At 45.8% G+C, this 18,113-nt stretch overlaps 1 protein-coding gene across 10 annotated transcripts in view; it reads left to right on the forward strand.

Annotated features, from left to right (window-relative positions):
* The window catches only part of mgaa (MAX dimerization protein MGA a), a 51,942-nt gene that overhangs the window by 15,065 nt on the left and 18,764 nt on the right, over positions 1–18,113 (forward strand). For 6 of the 10 annotated variants that reach the window (XM_083792445.1, XM_083792454.1, XM_083792447.1 and 3 more), the window contains exons 9-22: positions 646–764; positions 1,831–2,021; positions 2,572–2,690; positions 4,388–4,474; positions 4,633–4,924; positions 5,012–5,481; positions 6,090–6,295; positions 6,805–6,922; positions 8,209–8,497; positions 9,005–9,211; positions 11,795–12,124; positions 13,324–14,351; positions 14,554–14,694; positions 15,582–15,693. In XM_083792445.1, coding sequence (XP_083648571.1) covers positions 646–764; positions 1,831–2,021; positions 2,572–2,690; positions 4,388–4,474; positions 4,633–4,924; positions 5,012–5,481; positions 6,090–6,295; positions 6,805–6,922; positions 8,209–8,497; positions 9,005–9,211; positions 11,795–12,124; positions 13,324–14,351; positions 14,554–14,694; positions 15,582–15,693 — 3,709 coding nt within the window. Of the gene's footprint in view, positions 1–645; positions 765–1,830; positions 2,022–2,571; positions 2,691–4,387; positions 4,475–4,632; positions 4,925–5,011; positions 5,482–6,089; positions 6,296–6,804; positions 6,923–8,208; positions 8,498–9,001; positions 9,212–11,794; positions 12,125–13,323; positions 14,352–14,553; positions 14,695–15,581; positions 15,694–18,113 lie in introns of all 10 variants that reach the window. The other 4 variants (XM_083792450.1, XM_083792451.1, XM_083792452.1 and 1 more) reach the window with 4 other exon arrangements.

Raw genomic sequence — 18,113 nt, forward strand, 5'->3', positions numbered from 1 at the left:
TTTACTTTTGGTACTTTAAGTACATTTTGATGCCGATACTTTTGTACTTTTACTCAAGTACATTTAGAATTCCAGACTTTCCTACTGAGTATTTCTATATTGCAGTATTTATATTTTTACTTAAGTAAAACATTTGAGTACTTTATCCACCACTGGTCACCAAATTGTCAAATAATATAAGAAAGGGATTTTTACCAGCTGCTGTGTAAGCACAGCTGGTCAATGTTCTCTCTGTGGTGCTTTCACGCCCACTTTCTGTAGTTGAGACCTATGTTTCCTATTGGCTGTACTGACAACCTATCGTCCTGATTGGCAACCACACACTTTTTGCCTCTAGCCGACCTCTCAGCCATGGGATATAAGGCAGCAGGTGGTAATTCATTTATATCAACAATTCTTGTTTTTTGAATGGCCGATCTATAAGCTCTCAAAGCCTTGCAATAGAGCTTGTGGATCTGCTATTTTCACAATATTTATCGAGACAAACTAAATGTAAACTTGTAATGCCTCAACTCCTATCCAAGTCAGGGTGGCTGGTCCCCAGTTCAAATGTGATTATTTTGGGGGTCACAACTTACGGCCTGAAAAGGTTGGGAACCACTGCAATAGAGGATGAACAACCTGAATGTCTCCGTCTCTCTGTAGGGCTTTGTGAGTGAAAACCCCACAGCACCCATCCAGGTGATTAAACGCAGAGCTCCACCCTGCCTCAACTCCCACTGCCGTCTGGGCTGCATCTGTACCAGCCTCAACTACACCCACAGGTAGGTCGGCCTCTATTCATGATGTGTTCTACCCATGGACCGTTCAAAAATATGGACTAATTGACGCCATTTGGTTTCTACGGACTGTAAATGAAGCCCATTTTGCAGCTATTTCTATATCCAGTCTGAAATGCAAACGGAAATGAATGCAACCGCAGCGAGGGTTGGGTCTTCACTCGGTAGAACCAGTAGAAACCCTAGAAACATACCCTACTTTATCAATAATTTGAAAATGAATGGGAACAAAATTTACTAAATGCATATCATGATGATTTAATAAAGACTTTAAACTAGCGATTGAAAACAGTGTTATGAAAAGTTAATAAAAACAAGTATAACGTCCGCCGAAATAATATATTTATTAATATAATATATAATCATATTGAGATTATAATGTCTTGCGGTAGAAGGTGAAATAGTGACATCTGCTGGGCCATCCATAGGAACAGCAGGCGGAATGTGAACCGAAGTGAGCTTCAATTCCAGCGAAGGGGGGTTTCCCCTTGGTTCTACTGATTATTTCTTTGATTCATCAAAGCAATTAAAGGAGAATTCCATGCTAGAAGGCTTTCTTACCTTTATTTGTAGCTGTTAAGTCCCCACCAAAGAGGTCCAGGTGTTATTTTGTGCAAAAGCTCCTTATTGACTATTTCCCCTACCATAAATGAATGGAGCTATGGGGTATTTCCTCTCTTCATAATGTAAATAATATCCCAAGCGGCACACTTTACTACTTATTTTGATGGAAATAAGCGAATTAGCACAACACCCCATAGCCCCATTCAATTCTCATTAAATTCATTGCAATTCATTGAGGGCTTATGGTAAGGGAAATAGCCAATAAGGAGTTTTTGCACAAAAAAACACCTGGACCTCTTTGGTGGGGACGTAACAACAAAGAAAGCCTTCTAGCATGGAATTCTCCTTAAAATATATCTAGTCTGAGTAAGTGGGTACAAAGCAAATATGCTGTGCACGTGTAGCTCCCCCAAAGTCAATCATGTATATGGATTTAAATTGATGTATGCATTTTAAGTATTTAACTGTGACTGCCCCCTGCTCCCAGGCTGAGCCACTGCGGCCGCATGGACTGCATGCTGGGCTGCACCTGCCCCCTGAAGAAGGTGGTGCTGCTGAAGCACCTGGACGGCTCCGACTCCAGCCACACCGACACCCCCGACTCCACACGCAAGAGGAAGAAGAAGAGGAGGATGAAGATGGCATATGGTGGGTTTTGCCCTATGAAGATGGCATATGGTGGGTTGTGCTCTTGTGCTGCTTTTTGTCATTTTTCTTAATTCTTTTTGGGTTTTCTGAGCTCAATTGCACCCGAAAAAAACCCGGAACTTTTAATATTCAGTAGATAGAAAACGCCAGGCCACAGAAAATCCACTGAATGTTCTAAGTTCAGGTTTTTTGGGTGTAATGTCGAGTATGGGTCCCCAGCTTCTAAAATAAAAATGAAAATAAATGAAAATCAATGTCATGAAACCTTTAACACATCAAGACCAGGGGCTGATTCTACAAATGCCTTCTAAATCAGTAGTTCTCACTCATCTGATGACGGCAATAAAGCTTTTGAATTTGATTCCTGAGCAGTAGCAGTTTTGGACATGAGGTTTCCACCCGACAAGAGACTATATACAGGATCTGAATGCACTCAGTTTTATCAATGCTGGATAGAATGGATGGATGGATGGTGTCTGGGTTACTACTGTTTGCCCTCCCAGAATAGGGACACTAGGGTTCAAGTTGGTTAATAGATCAATTTCCACATTAACTAGGTTCCCCCTCTGTTCCCCTGTAGTTCTGAAGGAGAGCGTTTCTGAGCCGGCCCAGCGCATCAGAACTCTGTGGAAGCAGGAGCACGGAGAGATGGACCCAGAGCCACTCTCCACCCCAGACATGGTCTTCCTGCCTGCCTCAGTAAGAACCCCCACTTTCTCACTTACTTGCTTATGGGTTCACATAACATATGGGTAATATGCAGCGGTGTACATTACTGGTGCACCAGTGAGCATGCGTCATCAAAACGTTTTCTGCGCGGTAGATCAAAGGCATGCGAGGTGCGTTTGCGCACCAACAGCTGACAGGAATTTAGAGAATCCTGACATTCTGGTGTGTACAGCCAGGCACTCAAAAGAGATGTTAACGTCCTGTAAGTAGACTTAAAAATAAAACTAGTGTAGTGATTGAGAGTGTTTGAGGCGAGCTGCTAACAAACCTGTTGCTAAACGTCCTCCTGCTTAATGACTAATTCTGTCACTGTCTGTGACTCTGTGTACTAGTGTAGCTTTGCATCTTTGTATCTTTTGCATCTGCCCGTGTGAACGCAGCATAGCATTGTGGCAGAGTAGAAACGTCCGTAGGACCCCCCCCCCCCCCACCCCCCCACTGTGCGCACCAAGCGAAATCTCCAGGTGCTACTCTGAGGACCAGCCCTAAATAATAATGTGCACCCCTGGTAATATGCCTGTACAGCCTCCATGACATCACCTCCAAAGCCCTCAATGAGCTCTCCAGTACCCGCTCCAGAGACGATATCACGCTAGTCTTCCACAACCTCCACTGGCTGCCTATCAAACAAATAATCCACTTCAAAATTCTCCTCACCATCCATACGGCACTCCACAAGCTGGCTCCCCCTTCCCTCTCTGACCTCCTCAAGCCACATGTCCCGTCCCGTTCCCTCAGGTCCAGTGATGGGGCGACAGAGCCTTTTATGTGGCTGCCCTGTCCCTCTCGAATGCACTCCCCAAACATATCAGAGATGCCCCCTCCTTCCCTACCTTCAAAATCCCCCTGAAAGCCCACCGTTCAGAATTGCCTTTCCGAGTTGACTTTGAACTCTAAAGGCTCATACATAGTCTGGATTTTCGGTGGTTAGGTGACCACCGAACTACAACATGACGTCACGAGTCGCGGTAAAGAGCAAACCACCCTCACCGCTCCAGCACTTCTCTCTGTTTTTACTCACCACCGCTCAACGTTATTTCAGCTCCGGTGGTCAGCTCACCACCGGAGCGTTTGGGCGCGTTGCGTCACGCGTGCGTGCGTCAAAAAAAGAACCGGTTCAATTTTATGGTGACGGAGACGTGACGCAACGCGGGCAGTGGAGCCCTGGCGTAAGGTTTTATGTTAGAAATGTTGAGTATGTGTCCACAGCATTTAGAAACTGCCGGATGCTAACTTGCATATGTTGGGCAATTTTCATAATTAGCATAATAAGGGTACCATTAACAACCTATAAGGCAACATTTTCAAAGTTTCATTATGCTTCAAGTAGCATGTGATGGGTCACTAGGGGTTCTTCATGATTCTGAATCCATTGCAAGCATTAGTTTTGCACGAAATACACTCCTTGGGCTAAATTTGTATAATGAGAGTGCTCCACAAGAACAATGTTGGTGGTGCTAAGAATGTCTCACTGCTGACCCCTATTGGTTGCTAGGCAGGGTTGGATTTGCTGGGGGTAATGTGACTGTTTTCAACCGAAATGTGACTTCCCGGTTAAATTAAGGTTTTAAGGAACCAATACGTTTTCTGACATTTAGTGGGCAAATTCGCAATTCATATATCGATGTAACGGAATCCCCGATAATCATGTTTGGTTTCTGTTGCAGGACGGTCCAGATGGGATGACATGTGCCAGAGTCAGAGCGTACAGCGGCAGGAAAACTCAACATCACAGCCCCACCGCTGCAGGCAAGGTAAGCATCCCCATTGACTGTTGTTCTGGGTTATCCGATCCACATATAACGCCAGCGTCCCATTTCTGAGGCAAGCTTTTGCAGAACATGTCAGATCTCCTGTTGTCACCAACTGTGATGAATGTATGGTACCGTGTGTGTGTGTCCCCTCCCCCCAGAAGGCTCGTGTAAAGAAGAGTAAAGGAGACACAGGGTCACCGGTGAAGACTAAAAAAGATGGAGGGTCACCGGTGAAGACTAAAAAAGATGAAGGGTCACCGGTGAAGACTAAAAACGATGAAGGATCATCAGCCGTGAAGAGTAGAGAAGTGAAGGCATCAGCCGTGAAAAATAAACGGGACAAAGCACCGGTAGTGAAGACTAAAGAAGCCAAAGCATCAGCAGTGAAGACTAAAGAAGCCAAAGGATCGGCAGACAAGAGCACCGCTCAGAGGAAAAGCTTACGACAAGGTAAGCGTAATGTTGACCCTATTGACTCTCTTACCACATCTTTACAACAATTTCGGAATTTAACAGACCCTGTTATGCCTTGCTTAGTTAAACAAACGGGACAAGCACCGCCGCCTGCTGCTGCTACTCCACCACCTCCAACTCCAGTTCTCCCCGCGGCCAAACGGCTGGAGGTGGTGACAGACTGCCGCTGGGAGAGCACCGCCCTCCGTAACCACGTCCTGATGAAGGTGGTGCAGGCCATGTGTCAGGACCGCCTCGACCAGGCCTTCTGGATAGGCTCGCACCTCATCACACCCATCTGTAAGGTCCTCAAGGGCAAAGCCCCGGACACCTGCCTCCACTTCAAGGTCAACATCTCCGAACCCATTCTGACCCGCGCCAAGCCCCGGAACGCGGCCACAGCCACAGTCACAGAACCGCTCCCGTTCCCTTTCTTGGCTCCGCCTGCGGTCACCAACACAGCTCCTCCCCCGGACGCAGACACAGACCCACCCCCGGACACCACCACAGACCCACCTCCGGTCACCAACACACGGCAGCCAGCGACCAAGAAGGTACTAAAGTTCTGATATCAGTCATTTGGATTCCATAGAAGCCATGTCTTCTATGGACGAAGCATGTTAAACGGTCTATCTACAATTGGCTGTTTTTTTGTCATTGTTATTATTTGTAGTGGTCAAACTAACAAATTATGTTCAGAAGCATTTTTCCATAAAATCTTTCATACTTTTCATACTTTTATATAAAAAGAAAAGGCTAAAGCCTCGGTCTGTGATTTCTTCGCCTGGTTGGCAGTATGCAGAGCAGCAGGAAGACTTATTACTCAAACATCATTCATAATGTTAACAGAATTGTGTTAATTGTTTAGGAATCAGTGCTGCCACTGCTACTTTTCATACCGTTTCACAAATCACACATTAGGACTTGGTCATACAAACATGACTGTTGTTTTCAAGTTTGTCGAAACTGTGTTTTGTGTTGTTGCAAAGTTACTCTTCAATAATACATAATAAGCCTCGGCTTCAGCCTGCAACTTTCCGCTGCCATTTCTGTATTTGTAAACTAAGCTGTAGTACATCTATTCATGTTCTGCAGATAAAGGACCGAAATAAACTATTCATTCTTTAATTTATTTTTTTAATTTTGCTTTAATCCATGCAAGAACTTGCAGCGCAAGGGTGAAGGAGCCAAGGACACACAAAGCAAGAATGTGGAGAAAGAGAGGAGAGAGGAGGAGGGGAGGGTGGAGGATTGGCAGAGGGAGGTGGAAGACGAGGATTCTGGGACGGTCAGCGCAGAGGAGTCAATGGAGTCGATTCAGTCAGAGGAGCAGGCGGGTGGAGAGAAGGAGGAACACCTAGAGGACAGGTACATACTGTCACCAATTAATACGTTGGTTTTCATGTTGATAGATTCTTTGTCCTTCCGGAAATTCGTTTCCAGCCGTTTTCAGCACACATAAATCACAATACATAAACAATGCACAACACATAGACGGATCACACAATACATTGGCAGTGCTACACATTTACACAACACCTCTTATTACGCAGAATAAAAAAACAGAATAGGCTACCAGTCATATAGTTCGAGAGAGGATTGTTGATTTTCTTTTAATAAATTGAAAGTATGAATTTTATTGACGATATGGCCTGTTTTTGGCCATGGTAAATTATAGAATGTCTTTGTATACCGTATTTCAGTAATAGTCACATAAGTTAACTTATTCATCATATCTGCCCCTCTGCAACTTTTGTTTATGAAGCCTAAAAAGGCAAACAAAAGAAAAAACAAATTATTATTATTATTATTATTATTATTTATTATATGCATTGTACAACAATGAATGGTGAACTAAACTGTGCTGATGGTGACAGCTCTGTGGAGCGGAGGAGGCTGATGAAGATGGGTCTGCCCTTCATCACTGGAGTCAGTGCAGCTGGAATCCTCTCAGCCAATAAGAGACTGCCAGGTGGCACAGACCGATTGGTCCAGGTAAGCACTAAAGTTGGAAGCATAATGTTGCTGTCGGGCAGAAAACCTTATCTCCATATTGTCTTATTTTTTCTTCTTTCGTCAAATTAACACCATACTTGATCGTACTACAGAGTCAAAAGCATCAAAGGTAGCAGATCTGCAAGCTCGAAACGTGACGCGAAGCCATGCCTTATTTTGAGTCCTTTTGAATCCTGAAAAAGTTTTGGAGGTTATGAGGTTTCCACCTGCATTTTCATACACATACCTAGAATGTAAGTCAAAGGTAAAACCTAATTGTGGTGTAAGATATTACAGTTTTGAAATCATAATCGTTTATTATTAACTTTTTCCGTTGGAATGTTTTCGGTTTTAATACGTTCAAGTCAGGTCCCACTTTTTTTTTTTTTACTGCCCTTTATGCCGTGCTGGCATGTAGGGCAGCAAGAAAGGATCTCCACTGGCCAGCGTCTTTATAGATTCCCAGGTGTGATGCAGGGGTCTTCAACTCTCCCTCCACTGTCCTACGTTCAGGTCCATTAATGTCAAAAAGCTTCTGGCATGACCCTATCTGTTTAATAACATAAAACGTTATTTCTATCCATGTAATCAGCAGTATTGCATGGATGCCTGTTTGTTGGGGTCCTTGGCACACAAAAAAAGTACCACTGATTTAAAAGGCTTGTTTAGAATGGGCCTCGGGTCTTAACACTTACAGCACGTAGGACGCCTGAGAACGTCATAGAGTAGAGTAGAGTAGAGTTCTAAGGACGTCTGAGGACGTCCTAGCGACATCCCAGCGATGCGGGGCGAGATATTAATATTCAGAATTTTTCCTATTTATTTTTTTGGCATTTCGCTTTTCGCTTGCCGTATGCTAACGCTCAGTGCAACTATTAGCTTATTATTGACTCCCACGTTAGCGAGACGGAAAGAATGACTCGTAGCTCCTAATCCAGGGCGCTCTCCGTGGTGATGAATAGAGCGATATGCTGGCACTTATTTTCTGCTCCTCATCCGTCTCTCCCGCAAAATATGAACGCTTTTTGGAGCGTAAAACAATATATTAAGATGATCGGGGATGTTGAGGTCACTTTGTAAAGTCAACTTTTTTAGGAAAGTGTTTCCGGTTCATGGCTTTCAAAGTAAAAGCGATCAGACACCTCCGGTATTCTATAGCCTATATTTTGAAGGCAGTCGGCGTACTCAATGTGTTAATGGGTTAAATAAGTTCCGGTTTACAGCTTCAAACAAACTATTTTCTTGTAACGTGTAAACATCACGTCACTGTGTGTGTGTGTGTCCAGGTGAACGGCAAGGCGTACCCGCTGGCGAAGGTCCAGCTAGGCGGGATGGGTGCGCTCCACCCGGCCAACCGCCTGGCGGCCTACCTGACGGGCAGGGTGGGGACCGGCAAGAGCTCCAAACCGCCCCAGCAGCAGCCTGCGCCGCCGGCCCCCTGCGTCTCGTTGGGAAAACCGCCGGAGCCTGCAGCCACCTACACCACCTACACTGGCCAGCCTCCTCCCATTACCGCCACCCCCTCTACCACCACCATCACTCTCAAAATGACAGAGGCCACCACAGGTGAGGATTGTTGGGTGTTTTGGGTATTCAAAATCATTGTGCGATTCTGGAATTTTGAGTGTGTGTTTATGATGTCTATTCAACTGTTTATTGTCCTGACGGGATCACGGGATGTGTTGGCTATGAATTTCAGTACCGGTGTGTCGAGTGCAAACACAGGTTATGAACAGTAAAGGTCTTTACACACCCTGGGTGCGACAAATAAATCATATGAATTTTTTTTTTTTTCTCGGGTGTCAGTACTGCCAAGGACCCGCAAATTGATATTGTGGGCCGTACTGGACCAAATACTTTCGAGATTTTTCAAAAACATTTAAATAAGATGTACAAGAACGCGCCGTGTCACAAAGTGACGCGCTGTGAGCTTGTATATCTGGCACTTTTGAATAGCCAACGCTAAAAAAAATCCCGGTTTTAATGGGTTAACAACACTGCTGTTCTAAATCACAAAACAACGTTTGGGACTGAAACGTTGTGTCGATGTCCGTTGTGTCGATGTCCCTCTGCCTTCAGCAGGCCCCACCCCCACCCCTGTGCAGATCGGCCAATCAGGTCCAACGACCCCCGTCCTAGGTTCTACTGCTCCACCACCGCCCCTGCCTCCACCGAGGGTAAAGGTTGTGCAGCTCAGCCAGCCAGAGGAGCCTCAAATGCCGACGGATAGGACTAAACCTCGGCACACATACAGTCGCAAGGCAAACCCAGCCGGCGGCTCTTTCTCAGGTATATTCTTTAACCACGTAAACCCTTGGCATCCATTTTATGTTGGGGGAAAGCTTTAGCAGGAAAGTACCTGATTGACAAGCTCACAATGCAGCAAAGTTGTGACTTGTGAGCTTCTCGATCTGCTATTCTCATTGAAACCTTTCCCCCACAATATCAGAACACAGAACTCTACTATAGAGCCCTGATGGACTCTGATCAGCCATATTGGGTATAAGTGGTTAAGTGGTGGCAGCAAATTCACGCCAAGCATTCAAACTGATTTCTATCTCTTGTGTCTTTTCCGCTAAATGGGCATGTGCAAAGCATCTGAAACACCCTCATAAAGCTGACACAGACTTCCGTTGGTCGTTCGCCTCCTATTCCACGCCCTGTGCATCTTTGCTGTGCCACCTCTTGCTGGCTTTGTCCCCCTGCTGCAGGGGTGGGGGGGGCGCTCCTCTCCGTAGACATTTGGCAATGGCATTGAGCTTGTCTGCTTTTCTCAGAACATGGAAGCAGCATACCACACACTGAATTTGGTGTGGCGTAGCCATCCGTCATGGTTCAGAAGTGTCGTTCATGCCGGTAGTTCACGTCGAGCAGGTGCACAAGATTCATGGTTCATGCTTCGTTTTTACAATACACTGGAGCGTACATCATGACTGAAATGACTGTGTGGCCCAATCCCAATTTCCATACTCTTGAATTTGGAGTGAAACATCTGCAAGTTAGCGCATCAACATCTGCAAGAGCTTAGGACTGTCTCGGTGTCAAATAGGCATGAGGCAAAATAGCAAATTTTGTGCATTTTGAATAGCCAACACAAAAATCTAAAATTTCACGGATACTTTCCCGGTTTTAATGGTGTCCTTATTTCTGCAGACTTTAGTATTGTGACATTACCAGGGCATTGTGGGCAAGTCATTTTTTTAATTCAAAAGTTATGCATTTGTTGTAAAGCCTTGCACATGATGCTTAAGACAATGGCTAGGGAATCTACCATACCCCAGACCATGTGTACGTTGAACCAAACGATTAAACGAAGCATGAACAGGCCTGCTGCCTGGCGATGCTGCTCTGCAACTGGACAGCTTGGATTTAATTTGGCCAGTTTGATTTTCTCTTGGTTGTACAGCTTCAAGGTCATTTATCAAGGTCATTTATCACAATTGCTACAGCACAATGATTTTTGGGGAAATCATTTTATTGTACTTTTTGTATCTTCCCATGTTATTGTTGCTGTATGTTGGTTCAGTAACGGGGGTCTCCCCGTCTCTCAAGTTCTTTACTAAACTGAAAATTGATGTTTAGGTTGGTATATCAACATTATCCAGTCTGGAGGCAGAGGATCACTTATCAAAGTTATCAGATTCAAATTTGCCATGTTCCAGTTCCAATTTTGTCTGGATAAAATTGGTATTCCTAACTGAAAATGCATTTTCTGTTTACTAAAGGGCTGTTACTGACCAAACACACTATAACAATGATTACTATCAGAATATAGGGGTATTTGATGCTTACGTTAACAACAATATATAATTTAAAGCCCCTTTAATCTATTGTCAGAAAGCCAAATCTATGAACTGCTTCAACTGAAATTGTGATGCATGATTATTATACAACAATTCAGCCTGTGTCCAACTCTCCAATCATCTATGTACGACTTCATCTCATCTCCAAACCCTTTCCTTTGTAATATCTGTGTGCTGTCGCCCAACACTGGCCTGCAACGTCACACTGTTGTGTTTTATGCCGAGTTGTTGTGTTCATTTCATGGTGGACTGGTGTTTGTGTCTGTCTGTGTTGTGATTGTGTGGTGATTATTGTGCCTGGGGATTTTGTGATATTTACATCCACTAGATGTCACTATTGTTTTCATTGTTTTCAGTGGTTAGTTACACTGATCAATCTTATAAAAACACTGATATTAAGCTGGCTAATATGACTTATACAGTATGAGTCTAATGATATTTTCTATTCAATATCTTTCCATATTGTCAAGTTTGAGGTTTTTTTTTATCTTACTGACATTATGTAGCTCTAGCTCTCAAGTAATATGTCTCGATATTTCAATATCTATCGTACAGTACAGCTTAAGCTTAACATATCGTCTCTGTCGGGTGGAATTGTCCAAAACTGTAAAATCTCAGAATTAAAATTAAAAAGTAGCAGATCTACAAGCTCAAATGTTTCGAGCTTGCAGATCTGCTACTTGTAATGCTTCTATGTGACGCTTATGATCAAGCAGGGCGTTAATTTACGAAAAAACTTAAAAAAGTTAGAATATGGAGATAAGAGGTTTTTTGCCCTACAGCAACACGGAATATAAATTCAGCTTTACTCGTCCCTAGGCTAACCAATGGTTGCCCGGAGTACCTCAAGGGCTCCGATACTAGTGTATTTGCTGTTTTCGCCGAGAATTGGCCAATCGGCGACGCGTTGTGACTGTGAGCTTGTCGACCTATTTTCAGCAAAAGGGTTTTCAACAGGCCAGAATACGGATGCTGGGCTTCAAGTGGCATGACTCAGCCCTGGCTCCGTTCCCAAAACACTGCTTCTTAAAAGGTTCTGACAAATTCACCTCCCCATGTCTTTCTGCAGGAGAGCCCAGGCTCCAACAGTCCTCCCTGGCGGCCTCCTTCAGCGCCGCGGCGGCGGCAGTAAACGCGGCCGTCCCCAACAACGCGGTGGGCCAGGTGTTGCTGATTCCCTCGCCGTCGGCGGGGGCGTGCGTCCTGCAGAAGCAGAGCGGCAGAACCACCATGACCGTGCCCATGCCGCCGCCCAGCCAGAAGCTGGTGGTGCACAAGGTGAGCGGAGGAGGGGCGAGCCAGGGAACGCTGCTGTGCCAGAAGCCCGACGGCAGACTGGTCCAGCTGATTCCACTCAGCCAGCTCAGAGCCCTCAACCCCAACCTGGTGGTCACCAAAGGTCAGTGGGAACAGCACGTGGTGCGGTGCCTGCACACGCACGCACGCACGCACGCACGCACGCACGCACGCACGCACGCACGCACGCACGCACACACACACACACACACACACGCACACACACGCACACACGCACACACACACACACACACACACACACACAGGGCTGTCACGATTACAACATTTAGTTGCCGATTAATTGTCACACACACAATTGCAATTAAAAGTGTTTTTTTGCATTGAACATTGGAACGTTACAACTTATATTTCTGTTTGCCTTTTAGGCTTCGTATTCACAAATTGCACTGGGCAGATATGACAAATAACTGAAATATACATAGAAATCACTGACACATTACATTTGTTTTCTTTCCAAAATGTTATGAAAATAGCGGAACAATAACGGAAATAATGTTCAACATGGAAACCATTGACAATTATGCAAAGATAATTGTGATTATCTCAAATAATTGCGATTAGACGATTATGTAATAATTGTGACAGGCCTACGCGGAGCCTCCACACACAAGCACGCATGCACACGCGCAATCGAGCACACTGTCCTGATTGGCCTGAGTTCAGTACAATAGGATTCTAGTTACCGGTATGTTATTTAGATGAGTTAGTTACAGTATGCTGTGTGGTATAGGTTCAAGGTTGTGTTTTATTGTTTTGTTCAGTTTCCTTCAGACAATGCAGCAATGTTGTTTTTGGCAGCAAATTTGGATTTTAGTTTTAGTCATAGTCTCTTGAATAGTTTTCATTTAGTTTTAGTCACATTTTAGTCACCCGGAATGTTTTAGCGTTAGTCTAGTTTTAGTCGACTAAATCTACAGTTGTTTTAGTCGACTAGAATGTATTTTGGTGGGCCTTGATGCCGTCATAATGACACCGATCTACAAGCTCACAATGCGTCGCGCTGCGACACGTTGTGAGCTTGTAGATAGGCTATTTTCAGCATGCAAGCAAGTGTAAATGACTTACTCTTGTCCACTAGTCCCTTCCTAACATTTTAGTCTAGTTTTTATTTGTTGACGAAATTGTCAGTATATTTAGTTTTAGTCATCATAGCTTAGTTTTTTATTTAGTTTCCATTTAGTTTTCGTCAGTGAGTCGACAAAACTTTTCGTCTTAGTTTTAGTCGACGAAATCAACACTGCTGACAAATTCCCTAATTGTAATGTGTTGTTGTTCTACCAGGACCCACCAACGGGCCTACGGCCTCTCTCTCCATAGGAACTATGAAAGCCAACACGGCCGCCGGCTCTCAGCCCATGCAGGTCCACTTTGGCAACCAATCCCAATCTCTGGTCATCTCCACCAGCACGGTCTCTCCTACAACCGCCACCATCTCTGGGCGCCAGATCTACTCCATCTCCAACCCGATCGCTCCGACGGCAACCACAGCCTCTATCTCTGGACTCTCTGGATTCACCATCTCCAAAACCATCTCTCCAAGCAGGACCACTGCCACGTCCCTCTCTGGCCTGCAGTCCTTCACCATCTCCAACACCATCTCTCCGACCACGACCACGGCCACCTCTCTCTCTGGCCTGCAGTCCTTCTCCATCCCTGGCATGTCCTCCGGCTTCCTCGGCCAGAAGGGAACGTGCACCCTAAAGATCCTGCCCACTTCCAAAGACAAGGAGCCTTTGCTCATCAAATGTGCAGCGGTCCAGCCCCAGACCGAGGTGGTGGCGTCGACGAGCTCCTTCACCCTCCTGCAGCCACCCCCGCCACCCCCACCGCCGGTGTCTGCCGTGGTGCCCGCCGCGCTGGTCGCCCCAACTGTGGCCTTGCCCACACCTGTGGCCTTGCCCACACCTGTCCCGATAACATGTCCCATCCAGGCCCCAAAACAAGCCGAGGCCTCTAGTACTATCACCACCCCGGCTCCGGCTCCTCTGGCTGGGCCTGACGTCCAAGCGGGCCAGCTTGTGCCGGCCCAAGGTCTGGTGGATCTGGACATTGTCTGCGTTGGCGAAGGCGAAGGCGAAGGCGATGACGACGACGACGTCGAGGAGGTTCCTCTAGAGAGGGCGGCCCCAGTAGAAGTGGAGATTTTGGATACTGACTCTGATTTGGAAGTGGAATTTGTGCACATGAAGCCCAGTAACGTAATGGAGACTGTGGTTCTGACTGAGTCAAGTGAAGAAGAGACGGACAACGGGTCAGTCTCAGCGGGTGATTCGTCGCACAGTGGTGATGATGACGACAACAAGCAGTCGGTAAGAGCTTCATCATCATCATCATTGTTGTTATTTATTGTTGTTACAAAATTATTTGGTGTCTTAAAAAGTATCAAATTAATTTAGGCAACATCCAGGCTTTAAAGGGGAATATTACTCATTGTCAACATTGTCATTAATATACCTTAGAGATGTTGTGTGGAAATATTAAAAAAGCCCCCCACCCCCTCCCTCTATTTAGACTAGAACCGGCGTGATGAGATTCCTTCATAACGTTCAAGAGATTAAAAGGAGACAAGACATGGTCATAAGGTTCCATGCTTTGAGGAAGGAACTGGGCTACATCGAATCCAAAACGCCCAAACGCATCATCCTCCACGAGGTCAGCCTGTCTCTCCTTTACCGCCGCCTGGCTGCAGTCTTAACTCAGCTGTACTAACTTGGAGCATCTTCCCTATAGACGAATCCGCGGAGCGCTGCCCTGTAGGCAATCATAGCTGCGGTGTCGCTGTATTCAAGCGCAAGCCACTTGACACCACAGCTATGGTTACCGTTGTGCGGATTCGTCATACTGACTGGCCGAGGTGCTCCAGGGCTCTATCCTTGGCCCCTTACTTTTCCCCTCTACACCTAATCTGTTCGAAAATAGCCTATCGTGGACGCCGATAGCCAAGTGGTTAAGGCGTGTACCACATAGGCTGACAGTCCCGGGTTCGACTCCCGAGCCCGATGGACCTGTGCTACACGTCACTCCTTGATTCTTTCTCCATGTTTCCTGTCTTTCTTCACTGTGGAAAAATCTACAAGATAACATGTCGCATTGTGAGCTTGTAGAATGTAGACTATGACATACAGTACAAATCTATTATGTATAAATCCAAATTGGCAAATTGGACAAAAAAACTTAACTGCTGTCTGTTGTTGGCTGATCTTTACACCGGGGCTCCACCGGGCGCATCAGCGTCGCGTCTCCGTCACCGTCAGGGAATGTTCCCTTTTTAATCAATGAAGGGTGGCTCCACTGCCTGCGTTGCGTGACTGCATTAAAATTGCTCCGGTTCGTGTTTTGACGCACGCGACGGAGACGCAATGCGCCCGGTGGAGCCCCGCCGTAACTGTTGTTAACAGTGATGTATGATTGATGAGTGATGTCACTCTGTATGAAAGCATGTACTATACACATAAAGCACCTTGCACAGCTGTCTTTTACCATTTTCTTTGTTTTTGTAAAAAAGTATTACTGTAATGTGTGTAAAACAATGTTTGTAGGCGGCAGAGATGGTCCAGCATCTGAGCAGCGAGCACAAGAAGTTGATGGAGGAGAAGAGACGGTTGATGAAGAGGAGAAATGACTTGGTTAACTCCATGTCCAGCTTGAATGGTAAACAATAACCTCAATCCAAATAAACCAATATGACAATAATTCTAATTTAATCATAATAAGAATGGAACATTTTCTTTAATTTCTTAGAGCCATACCCACGGCACCACAGGTTATAATAATTACCCATTGAAAGCCAAACCTGCGGCGCCACGGGTAATAAACTTTATATCAAAATCGACCGGCTGGAGCTAAACCTCTAATGCTGCCCAGGTTGCTAGGCAACGCCTTTTTCTCCCGAGTCCCAGGACAACGTGGAATGCGTGCGCATTCCATAGAAATCCACTGCCTGCAGTGTTGTGCACTGTGGCTGACATATTACCGTTTCTGGCGAAAGATAAACAACATCGCCAGCTTCTAAGACTACAATGTGTTTTGGGTTTGGTCTCTGCGAGGCCTGTGACACACACAGAAGCTGATATGACTGGGCTGAAGTACCTAGACAGACTAGATGGCGGTGTCATTTTCCAGGATGCTTTGTGTCAATATCGTGCTTCTCTCTTAATCATCGTTCTAAATCTCTCTAAAATCAGTTCAGTCAACTTCAGATGTCTACTTTCCCTGTTTGTTGTACACAATATCTCGTACTATAACAATCTCTTTACATTGTGTCTTATGTCATGCTAACGTGTCCCATATAGGGCCATTGCCATGCTAGCTTGTAGTGGACATTTTTGTCAAAATCCAATGTTTGCCACGGGCATACAAAATGAGTGGACAACTAGAAAAAGTGCCCTTCTGGGCACAGGTCTCCACCAGGATAGGAATGTAGGACATTGCAGCTTGCCTTCATCTGGTAGTTGGATAAAAGGGCAACAAAAGTAAATTATCCACAGATCCGTGCAGTTAGAGGTAAAAACACTTTTCGGCCAGTTATAGCGCCACCTTGAGGCTGAGTTGAAATTGTTCATGTGGCATTTCGTCCTCGGCCTAGTGGGAATGTGCGTGCACAATTTCACGGAAATCACGCGATGTGTTCATGATTTGCAGCATTTTGTTTGAAACTGAGCACTCCTGTGAACTTTGGAAGCCAATCTTAACCAATCAGGATGGAGTCTGAGAAATCTGAAAGACCGGTTTCGTTTAATGGCTCTAGAGAGACTGTGTACCAATTTGCGCGATGTTTGGACAAAATCTGTAGGTGTACTGTGCAAAAACGAAGAGGTTTCTTTAGAAACCAAGGTTTTGTAAGTAGAGTGAGCGAAATACTTCACTCTATGGGATGTTTCCCTTTGCGGAGCAAAAGGGCAGAAACTTCATTCATGAACTCCCACTGAGCATATGCTCCTCAAATATGCCCTGTGGGTTTAAGAGCGATGACGTAGATGCCCTGCTTCTCGAAGCATCTAGGCTGCGTCTACGTCACAGCGCGCTCATTCGAACACTTTTCCTTCTGCCGGGCCAAGACAGAAGGGTGTTTCGAGTGAAGTATTTCGCTCACTCTACTTACAAAACCTTGGTTTCTAAAGAAACCTCTTCGTTTTGTTAAGTATTCGTTCACGAAATACTTCACTCTATGGGACCTTATGAACTCCCGTGTCTTGAAATAGTCAAGTGTGTTCAGGGCTATATAAAGTAACCTAATGAGGGCTGGGCAACCTCTGGTTGATAGCCCGGTCCCGGTGGAGAATGGTAGTAGCCTCGGGCTGATATACATTCTCAGTGTAGATGCTTCATGTAGGCCTGGTATATCCAGGGCATCTAGACTTATGTGATTACACATGGTTTAATGGCCTAACAGGTCCATTATGGTGCGGCAGCCCCCAACACTGCGTGCGCCACAGAGGGCGCTGCCACGTCTAGGTTATAGTATGTGGCAAATGTTGAGGGAGAGGACCAGCTCGCTGCGGTACAGACCTCTTGGATTGGGACACCCTTACAGAGTGCCCAGGATGCTGCCATGCCTCTTGTGGAGTGAGCCCTCAGCGCCTGTGGGGGCTCCACTCCCTGACTAGTATAAGCCAGGCGGATGGTCTGCACTATCCAATTGGAGATGCTGACCGTTGTGACAGGCTTTCCTTTGGTCCTGGTACCCCAGGATACGAATAGTTGATTCCCTATCCTGAAGGGGGCCGTCCTGTCCACGTATGCTCGTAAAGCTCTCACTGGACAGAGACAGTTTAACCTCCTGTCTTCATTAGAAGCAAAAGGAGGGGGGTGGAAAGCCTGTAGGTCCACTGGAACGCACACGGAGAGAGCGTTCTTGGGGATGAAGGCTGGGTTGGGCTTGATAGTGACCTTGGTTGACCTGTCATCGAACCTCATGCACTCTGGCGAGGTCGAGAGGGCGTGTAGGTCGCTGACCCTTTTAGCAGTTGTCAAGGCAACTAGGAGGGCTACCTTCAGTGTCAGGTTCTTCAAACTAACTGTCGTCAGTGGTTCGAAGGGATCCTTGGTTAAGGCCTCCAGGACTAGGGTTA

The sequence above is a fragment of the Protomyctophum parallelum genome, assembly GCF_964188405.1.
Source record: "Protomyctophum parallelum genome assembly, chromosome: 20".
Taxonomy (NCBI): Eukaryota; Metazoa; Chordata; class Actinopteri; order Myctophiformes; family Myctophidae; genus Protomyctophum; species Protomyctophum parallelum.